Here is a 10,464-nt window from a genome sequence, read left to right on the forward strand (position 1 = left end):
TCACATTTACACTCAGTTCTCACCCTGTTTTGAGAAGATAGCTGCTTATCCATCCATCCATTATCAGCCGCTTATCCGGGGTCGGGTCGCGGTGGTAAAAATCAGCAGGCCGACCCAGGCTTCCCTCTCACCCGCAACACTTTCCAGCTCATTCTGGGGGATCCCGAGGCGTTCCAAGGCCAGCCGGGAGATATAATCCCTCCAGCGTGTCCTCGGTCTTCCCCGGGGCCTCCTACCAGTTGGACGTGCCCGGAAAACCTCTAATGGGAGGCGTCCAGGAGGCATCCTGACTAGATGCCCGAACCACCTCAGCTGACTCCTTTCGACACGAAGGAGCAGCGACTCGACTCCAAGGTCCCCCCTGATGTCCGAGCTCCTTACCCTATCTCTAAGGCTGAGCCCGGCCACCCTACGGAGGAAGCTCATTTCGGCCGCTTGTATCCGAGATCTCGTTCTTTCGGTCACGACCCAGAGTTCGTGACCATAGGTGAGGGTTGGAACGTAGACCGACCAGTAAATGGAGAGCTTTTTTCTTCCGGCTCAGCTCCCTCTTCACCAAGACGGACCGGTACAGCGCCTGTTTTACTGCTGCAGCCGCACCGATCCGCCTGTCGATCTCCCGCTCCACCTTACCCTCACTCGTGAACAAGACCCCGAGATACTTGAACTCCTTCGCTTGGGGTAGGCAGTTTGCCCCCACCTGGAGGGAGCAATCCGCCGGTTTCCGGCAGAGCACCATGGCCTCAGATTTAGAGGTGCTAACTCTCATCCCTGCCGCTTCGCACTCGGCTGCAAAATGCCCCAGTGAATGCTGGAGGTCACGGTTCGAGGAGGCAAACAGGACCACATCATCCGCAAACAGCAGAGAGGCGATCCCGAGACTCCCGAACCGGATCCTCTCCGCCCTCTGGCTGCGCCTAGATATCCTATCCATGAAGGTCACAAACAGGACCGATGATAAAGGGCAGCCCTGGCGGAGGCCAACACCCACCGGGAACGTGTCTGACTTACTACCGAGGAGCCTTCTCCAGGTCTACAAAGCACATGTAAACTGGTTGGGCAAACTCCCAGGACCCCTCCAGTAATCTTGCGAGGGTAAAGAGCTGGTCCACTGTTCCACGACCGGGACGGAATCCGCACTGTTCGTCTTGAATCCGAGGTTCGACAAGCGGTCGGAGCCTCCTCTCCAGCACCCTGGCATAAGCTTTTCCGGGGTGGCTGAGCAGTGTGATACCACGATAGTTCGAGCACACTCTCCGGTCCCCCTTCTTGAAGATGGGAACCACCACCCCGGTCTGCCAGTCCATGGGTACTGTTCCCGACCCCCATGCAACACTGAAAAGGCGTGTCAACCAAGACAGCCCAACAATGTCCAGCGCTTTCAGCATCTCAGGGCGGATCTCATCCACCCCTGGCGCCTTGCCACCAAGGAGCTTTTTGACTACCTTAGCGACCTCTGCCAGGGATATGGGAGAAGGCCGGATACTCCGAAATGCTGTTCGGTGCATAAGCACACACAACAGTCAGAGCCTTACTCCCCGCAACCCGTAGGCGCAGGGAGGCGACCCTCTCGTTCCCCGGGGAAAACTCCAACACAGCGGCGCTCAGCCGGGGGGGGGGCTCGTGAGTATCCCCACTCTTGCCCGGCGCCTCTCACCCTGTGCAACTCCAGAAAAGGACAAAGTCCAACCCTTCTCCAGGAGCTTGGTTCCAGAGCCCATGCTTTGCGTGGAGGTGAGCCCAACTATATCTAGCTGGTACCGCTCCACCTCCTGCACCAGCTCTTTCCCCGCTAGTGAGGTGACGTTCCACGTCCCTAGAGCTAGTCTATGCCGCCGGCGACCGGCCCGTCCAGGTCTCCCGCCTGGCCCGCCGCCCGGTCTACATAGCACCCGACCCCGATAATTCTCCCTGCGGGTGGTGGGTCCACAGGGTGACTGCTGCTCCATGATGTTTTTTCGGGCTAAGCCTGACTGGGCCCCATGGGCGAAAGCCCGGCCACCAGACGCTCGCCGACGAGCTCCCCTCCTGGGTCTGGCTCCGGGAGGGTGCCCCGGTTTCCCTTGTCCGGGCAAGGTAGCTTCAGTCCGTGGGCTGCTTATCATCATGCTTATCCAGGTCATCAGATTTAGGATTGTGCGACGATGGAGTAAATCTGTTTTCAAGTTGTATGCTTGGTTGTCGTGGAGGTGTTTTGCTGGTTTTTACTTTTCCAAACTGTTCACGGCTGTCTCCAGCTGCGTGAGGGGTTGAGAAGGAGTTCTGCCTGCGTGGTAGTGCAGGCCAGCCAGTTGCATCACAAATCTTAGGGTGCTGGACTGTTAGTCGTCCTCCCACATCCTGCCTCTTCGGCTTTGCACAGAGAGAGTTCCAGGGAGGACTACCATTCGAGGATTCATTAACAGCTACACAGCCCTCCTGTTTCTTGGTAGGCCTGGTGGTGCCAGTTAGCTGTGTCTTAGTGTGCACTTGTCCAAGATTTTGAGTCCATGGTAAAGTGGTATTGTTCTCACACAGTCCATTTACCTCAAGGTTCACTACTAGTCGGTGGATCTTTGTTTCCAAGACTGCAATCTTCTGCAGGAGTTTGTGGTAGTCGTCCGTGGAGAGGGGTGGCATCGTGCTGCTACTTAGCTTTAGCTTAGCTGCTCAGTAGCCTATAGCAATGTATCTTTAAATACAGACTCTATTTCCATTTAAATATGGCAATAGAGTCCCAGTGATTTGCAATTGTCCAGTAGCTGCTGCTCAAAGATTCTCACAGTAGAAAAACAAGAATATCAGAAGATATTAGCAGAAAAAATGCAAACATAGGCGAGAGCATGGAGTAAAGTGTCTGCACTGTAAGAAAGGTTTTTGCTTGTTAAACTGTAAGTGGATTTGATTTAGTTATTGAATACAAATCAAACCAAGAGTGAGATCAATTAGTTAAACAAATACAGTGTTAATATTTGAATGGGGCCCGGGCCACTTTGTACTGGAAAAGTTGGGCCCCAAGGTCCACATGAGGGATAAGAGAGGGCTTTCAAACAACTCTAGGGGGCAATATAGAGCCATTTCTTTATACCCAAATGCGAGACCTCTAAAATATCGGGGTTTTTCCCCCGAGTACTGATATGCATGTCCATTTTAGCAAGTTTGGGATATGTTCAAGCCCCCAAATAAGCAGTTGAATTGGAAGGAAATTGGCAAAAGAAAAAGAAACAAGACATTTTCAACAGGGCCTTCGCTGGCACGACATTGTCGGTGCTCAGGCCCTAATAATCAGATCGGATTTAAATTCTTGAATAAAAATACCAAGACAACAATATAAATACTGTCTCCATTACAAGTATAAGAGCTACATTTAAAATAGTACCCACGTAAAAGTACATACATATTATTAGTAAAGTAAAACTAAAATGAAAGTATTTATTCAATCATTGATCTGCTGTCATTGAAGGTAGAATAACTAGCTCTTATGTGAATAGTGAGGTGTTTTTTTAAAAGAGCTGCTGTGGTTTGTGGAGCAGCAGCAGTAGTTTAAGGTTGCTCTCTGTAGATGAAACAAAGATGTCGGTGCTGGTGATGGCGGCCCATAGACATGTTCAGGGACATTGCAAGAGAGGTACTACAAGCAAGAATTTCAACACATCCTATCTCATCGGCCCTTTTTAAAACATAAAACAGACATTGTTTCATTCCCTTGTTAATGATTAAAGATTTGTATTTTCTATATTATCTTAGTCCACCTTTTATTATTATCAATTTAAATAAATGTTGTCACTGTATTGTTCACATATGGCTGACATGATCTGATTCAGTTTGAACCAGTTACACACTACTGTGTCACATCTAAAACCCTTTGTTTACCTTTTAAATGATATGGTCTGGGTTTAATTTTTCTGCATTATTATTGAAGTACATGAATATATTGACCAAACATAACACACAAGACTAGCCGTACTGCACTCATGGAAACCTTTATTTCTCTAAAGATTGTAAAACCAATCAATATGTTAATTAATTTCCAAAGATTGCAATTTGCACTGCAGAAAAAGTGTATTAGCATATTATATAGCAGCAAATGCATTTGTGGAGATGGATAATACATTTACGTTGCATGTTTTTGCAAACTCGCTGATGTTGGCATCCATTGTTGTTGCAAACAAGAGCCAAGTTGAATTGCAAATTGTGTGCAAAGCAGAAAATGTGTTTAGAAGTTTGTAGACTTGAGCTGAAGTGTGGCTGTCTGAGTGTCATTTTTAATAATTGTGGTTTAAGTGTCATTTTAGTTTGGTAGCAATTTAAAAAAAAAAAAAACTTTAATTGTAATGCTTGTTGGCTGTTGTGACATATGTGTTCTTCAATTGAACAGGACAAGTAGCATCTGCTTTGGCAACTGTCAGACTACAGACAGACTACACCTCTGGCATATCTGACAGTTACCTCCTCTACATCCCTTTTTTGCACCATGTTCACATATATCTTTACATATTGTATTCCTTGAGCAAGGCAACACACCTTCTAACTGCCCACTGATCCTAATACTAGTTTTGGTTAAATGCAGAGCCTACATGTTTACTCCATGCTGTGATGTGTACAGCTCAATGAGTGTCACTAAAAAATTATCAACATTAACATAAAGAAAGCTTTGGTACTAACTTGAGAATCAAGTTTGGAAAAACAATAACGGAAAGAATTTGCAAAGTTCCAATAGAAGCAGTCACTAACAAGACATATTCATTATTTTACTTGTTTAACTGTAAGTATCTAACTATTGTTTCATGTTTTCTACCCCATTGATTAAAACAAGGGCTCGTCCGGGATTTGAACCCGGGACCTCTCGCACCCTAAGCGAGAATCATACCCCTAGACCAACGAGCCTGACTTAATTAACTGGAAAGAGGGTACAGCTCTATGTTTAACATTCTTTCCAGTCCTGTATTTAAAATACAGCTCTGGTGATGTGGCATCTTGAAGACCCACATCTTATCTGGTCAAAGAGCACCCTCTGCTGCTCAACATTTCGTATCCTCTGAGCTCTTCACAGCATTCTCCAATAAAACTGTGTCTCATTGTGACCTCAAGCTGAAAACTAACCCATTTAGGAGTGTGATATGGCTGCTGGCTGTCCCCAAACTCTGCTGAGGATTTGCACCTATTTTGGTCACACCGCTTGCTGTTTCTTCAGCACGTGAGCTCAAACAACAGCTTGGGACACCTTTGAGGAGCCGGTCCAATTTCAGAAACATGTTGCATTTGTTGTAACTTTTCTTTGGTTTTATCACACATGAATGTTCTCAAGACTTTTTCAGAAGATTAGTTTTAAAATGATTTTCTTGTTGTCCCACCTCCCCCCCAGATTATCATCACTTGGATCTCCTAATGTTTGATCTTCATTGACATATTGAGGTTTTACCAATCAGAATTAATTGGCTTAATAATTGCCCATTATTGTCATTTGTGCAGGGGATAACTCTCAACATGTTGTTTACTTTGCACACAAATGTCAGCCTTTTTTATAGTCAAATTAAATGTCTTAAATGTTGAAATGACGGAGAAACCGAGTGGCTTTAGTTTGGTCTTTGTGCAATTAAGAGTGATAGTAGATGTTACAAATCGTGTTAGCTGTCAGTGTGGGTCATGTGCAAACTTACTGTATTTACTGTCTTGTGACTTTGAATACCAACTTGTGTGAACTCCATGCTTCAAGCCTGCTGTGTTTTGTGTGCTCAGACTGGAATGCTTTGACTCCTGATTAAAAGCAGGTGTTGTAATCTGAAGTAATAATGTGGTGGGCTGGAGGCTAACAGCTCATCTGACTTTCCAACACAGGCCTTTAGTGTTAACGCAGATCTGTCACAGCAGACGTTTCAAGGCAAACCTAAGCATACTATTTCTGCAATACATTTTTGGATACATATGTCAGAAAGCTGTCGCAAGTTATTGGAATAATTAACATGACACATCAATCGTAAAATTACATCGATTCTCTCATCTAAAATCAAGAACAACAATGTGTCGGTTCAAACCTGATGTCACGCCTCATCTTGCATTGTTCTGATTTCATTTGTTTTCATGTACCATCATAAACCCTTCATGTTAAATGTATCTGTGTAAATGTAATATGCCAGGCTAAATACCTTTATATATATATATATATATATATATATATATATATATATATATATATATGAATTACATTAAGCGTCCGGATTTACCCTGTTAGCCACATGTTTAACATCAAGTCGCTATGAATGGTGGGTAACTTCCCCAGGCAAAGACTTACGGACCAAGTACACCGAAGGCTAAACATTTTATGTGAGGACGCCCATCGAGGGCTCAACGATGTGACAGTAGGACAGACATAACGCGCTTAGGGCTGGGCAGGAAGGCATCTGAAAGTCAACGAGTGTGGACGTTGGGAGTTGGGCCCCTTAAAAGTCAAAATGCCAGCTCATGTGTATATCCGTTAATTGCCTGCGAGTCCTCGCTCGGGTCAAAATTAACCTATGATCGGTCTCGGGCTCTTCCACGTAGTTCCCCAGAGCCTCCCGAGCCTTTAGGAAGAACACTGGCAAGATGGCAACCATAGCGAAACGACCCAAGGTTACAATTTAACTCGTAGGAACAAAATACCATTTGTACAGTGTCTCTTGTGTAACGCGTTGCGCTACATCCGGTCCACGTTACAGTTAGCTTCACGTGTGACTAGTTGCACCTGGTGCCTACTGTATTTATGTAGGGACAGTCTCGCGTTACTTGTTGAGTCACGAGCCAAAGTCACTAACGCAGTTGTTATTAATTATTATATATAAATTGTTATATATAAACGACCGTTTCCAAACTAGCTTTACGCGTTCATTTGCAGCGAATCCAACGCGTAGCGATGACTGTCAGTGTAACACGTGGTTTCACGGTGAAAACAAGTGGACGAGATCTCACTTGCAATTTCATGTTACGGATGTTTACATATTTGTTTCTATCAATTCGCCGACAGGTCGATGACGGTTCAGAGATCAATCCGCTGCAGGACTTTCTCCAGTGGTGCAACAGAGTCGGCTTGGTGCTCAGCAGTAAGGTGGGCTGGCCTAAACATGAACCAGTCTCTGGGGCTGCCGATATGACCCGTTCTACTGGGTTGTTCCTGCCATGTTCAGTATTTGTCAAAAGCTTTTGAAGAAGGTGCACTTATTTCACTTGTTGGGTTGATCCCAGTCTCCATAACCACACTGTGCCTCTCTGTAGGTGTGTGTAAGTAAAGAGGGAACAGTGGCCGAGTACGGGATGCTGGCTGGAGACGACATAGAGGAGGGAGAGGTTGTATTCACCATCCCCAGATCAGCTCTTCTCCACCAGGAAACAACCAAGGTCTCGGTCTTGCTGGAGAAAGGTGACGGTTTTGATCATGGAGATGCTTGAGCAAGATGTTAGCTGCCTGCACCCCCCTCCTGTTTGTAACCCAGTTTCTCCTTTTTACCCGTCACAGAGAGGTCATCTCTGGAGAGCTCGTCTGGCTGGGTGCCCCTTCTGCTGGCTCTGCTGTATGAGTATACATCTTCACAGTCCCATTGGAAACCCTACCTCTCTCTGTGGACTGACTTCAAGACACTGGACCACCCCATGTTCTGGTAAGAACCCAATTTAAATCCCAATCCTGAAGATCAGTTAACAAAAAACTGTCACGTTGCCAACTCCAGGAACAGCTTTTCTTTTTGAATTTTCAGTGGATGAAGTGTGAATTTCTAGCTTTTCTTCGCAGTAATTTGCAGTTCATTCGTTCAGGTCGAAAGAGGAGAGAGACAAACTATTGAGGGGAACGGGCATTCCAGAGGCCGTGGACACAGACCTGGCCAACATCCAGAGGGACTACACAGACGTGGTCCTTCCCTTCATCGCCAAGCACCCAGACCTGTGGAACCCCGACACACACACACTGGAGCTGTACACAAAGCTGGTGGCCTTCGTCATGGCCTACAGGTTAGTGAGCAGGAGACACACAGACACACACACACACTCTGTGTCTGGATCCTCTTTGCCTCGTCGAAACCTCTTAAAATTCATCCCTATCCTTCTCTCTGAAGTTTCCAAGAGCCACAAGAAGAGGAGGATAGCGAAGACGATGATGAGGAGGACGAGGAGGAGAAGGCACCAAACCCACCGATGATGGTTCCCATGGCCGACATGCTGAACCACGTGTCCAATCACAATGCCAATCTGGAGTTTACACCGGTGAGGGGGGACATCCACTCTTCATGACAATGGATCTTTTTCTTGTTTCAAACGTCTGGATGTGACAGTTCGTCGTTGGGTTTACCTGCAGTGTGAATTATTACCCGCACTTCTCGTCTCTCTCTCTCTCACACTCTCTCTACACGCCAAATTTCCTCAGGACAGTTTGAAGATGGTTTGCGTGCGCCCGATTTGCAAAGGCGAGGAGGTGTTTAACACTTACGGGCAGATGTCCAATTGGCAGCTGCTGCACATGTATGGCTTCACGGAGCCTTACCGGAACAATGGCAGTGACACCGCTGACGTCCCCGTCGCCAACCTCTACAAAGTCGCCACGCAAGGTGACGTGATGGACGGATTTTGTTCCAAGAGTTGGCAAATTGCAGTAGCACAAGAGAGAAGTGTAAAATAAACGGGATGATCGATGCTCTTGTAGTGAACCCAAATACAACCCCGTTACTCTGTGCTCCCGGTCGTTCCCCCCCCCTCCTCATCTTCCTCCTCTCTTTGCAGGTGTTCAGTCTGAACCGGACCGGCAGCTGGTGGAGGAGCAGTGGGAGATGCTGTGTCAGATGATGCGAGAGAAAGGATCCTTCGTCTTTGGCAAACAGGGCTGCCTCACAGACACAGAGCTACATACTGCGCTCAAGGTGAGGGGGGGGGGGCAGACCTGCAACAGGGCATCGGTTTGCTTGCACACTGCACAAAACATGGAAAATATTTGAGGACTAGCTGTTGTTGGGGAAAAAAACTCTCGCTTTGTGTATTTTCAGATGATGTGCATGTCAAAGGAGGAGTTCTCAGAGTTCAAGGATAACGAAGGGTGGGAGGAAGATGAGGAGGACGAGATTCCCCTCGCTTTCTCCAACGAGGGCATCCCCGGATTGAAGGCTTCGTGGAAACGCCTCATTCATGAAGCAGCCCGTCTGACCGTGAGGTCCTACGGAGACGTGGAGGGGGGACAGGGTGTGAAGAGCGACCAGGCGCTGATGGAGGACACGGCAGCGTTTGAAGGACTGGGCAGCAGGAAGCAGAATGCCCTGCAGGTACGCTGTGGACAGAAGAGCATCCTGCACAGACTAATGGAGCTCACCCAATCATGACTGACCGCAGCACTGAGGCAGACCGCTGGGGGAGGTTGTTTTTTATATCAATGGTGAAAATTAAATATCAAATTGCTGTCAATAAATGTTTTTCCTGAAGACGGACTTGATTTTCAGCAGTCCTTGTTTTGCATTCCTGATGATTTCATACCTAAAGTTAACCGGTGCAGATATCAGTAGCCATTTATAGTTTGATGGGCAACATTTTCCAGTCTTCGGATCCTTTTTAGGCACGACAGAGCCCTCTGGAGACAAATCTAGGCCAATAGCTTTGATCATCTGAAAAAGAGTTGAACCTGAAAGTTCAAGTTTTGGTCTTGAACTTTGAGTTCTGGAAATTGTTTTTGAATAAAATGTATTTGTTCATTTTTCAGTTGCTGTTTTTATATTTTCAAATTGAAATCTTTTTTCAGTTTCAAATCTTCAGATCGTATTTTTTCAGTTTCATACTTTTGGCCGGGATCTGGCGTAGGGGACGTGGTATCTTGAGTGACAGCATAAAGAAGGCTGAGGACCTGCTTTAACCTAGCCTTCAGGAAAATATCACCCATACCATTACACCACCATCACCCTGAAACATTGACTGTCATATTCCGACACTAGCATTTGAATGTCGCAGCTTATATCGAGACTCAGACCAGGCAACGTTTTTCCAATCTTATATTGTCCAATTTTGTTGAGCCTGTACAAATTGTAGCCTCAGTTTCCAGTTGTTAGACGGGTGGCACCCAGTGTGGTCTTCTGCTGCTGGAGCCCGTTCTCCTTTGACAAGGCTTTTTCGTCCACACAACTGCTGCTCACTGGATATTTCCTCTTTCGTACCATTCTCTGTAAACCTTAGATAGTTGTGCATAGAAAATTCCAGTAGATCAGCAGTTTAAAAAAATACTCCGATGTCTGGCACCACCAACCATGCCAGGCTCAAAGTTAAATCCCAATTCTGATGCTCGGCTTGACCTTCACCACATCTAGATGCCTGAATGCAGCGTTGCCATTGGTGTTAAGCAACTGAAGAGGTGTGCCTAAAGTGGCCTGTGAGTGTATAAATACTGCGGTGAGACGCGATGCGTTTTGTCAACAAGAACTGGGAGTGAGGGAGCGTCTTCCTCTCGGTCATCTCCGTGATTCACCTCAACGACACTGATGG

General features: G+C 46.5%; 1 protein-coding gene and 1 non-coding gene across 3 annotated transcripts; one reads left to right on the plus strand and one right to left on the minus strand.

Moving 5' to 3' along the window:
- Positions 1-4,794: 4,794 nt before the first annotated feature.
- Positions 4,795-4,866, minus strand: trnap-agg. The gene has a single exon. It is a non-coding gene; the product is annotated as a tRNA-Pro (tRNA).
- Positions 4,867-6,289: 1,423 nt separating this feature from the next.
- setd6 (SET domain containing 6, protein lysine methyltransferase) lies at positions 6,290-9,602 on the plus strand. Of its 2 annotated transcripts, none has more exons than XM_034534877.1 (9): positions 6,290-6,591; positions 6,983-7,063; positions 7,231-7,375; positions 7,472-7,613; positions 7,768-7,962; positions 8,067-8,214; positions 8,375-8,555; positions 8,728-8,864; positions 8,988-9,601. In XM_034534877.1, exons 1-9 carry the CDS (start codon positions 6,565-6,567, stop codon positions 9,315-9,317), a joined length of 1,386 nt encoding a protein of 461 aa, XP_034390768.1. In that variant the 5' UTR covers positions 6,290-6,564; the 3' UTR covers positions 9,318-9,601. The 2 variants fall into 2 exon arrangements, with proteins under 2 accessions (XP_034390768.1, XP_034390769.1); XM_034534878.1 differs by having other exon boundaries at positions 6,506-6,606; positions 8,988-9,602.
- Positions 9,603-10,464: the final 862 nt, after the last annotated feature.

This window comes from Cyclopterus lumpus, chromosome 6, assembly GCF_009769545.1.
Source record: "Cyclopterus lumpus isolate fCycLum1 chromosome 6, fCycLum1.pri, whole genome shotgun sequence".
NCBI lineage: Eukaryota > Metazoa > Chordata > Actinopteri > Perciformes > Cyclopteridae > Cyclopterus > Cyclopterus lumpus.

Bases quoted from the DNA above. Each gene is read 5' to 3' on its own strand.
- setd6 (XM_034534877.1), top strand. From the start codon at position 6,565: ATGGCAACCATAGCGAAACGACCCAAG. The intron at 6,592-6,982 runs GTTACAATTTAA...ATTCGCCGACAG, and splicing joins CCATAGCGAAACGACCCAAG to GTCGATGACGGTTCAGAGAT. The intron at 8,215-8,374 runs GTGAGGGGGGAC...AAATTTCCTCAG, and splicing joins CCAATCTGGAGTTTACACCG to GACAGTTTGAAGATGGTTTG.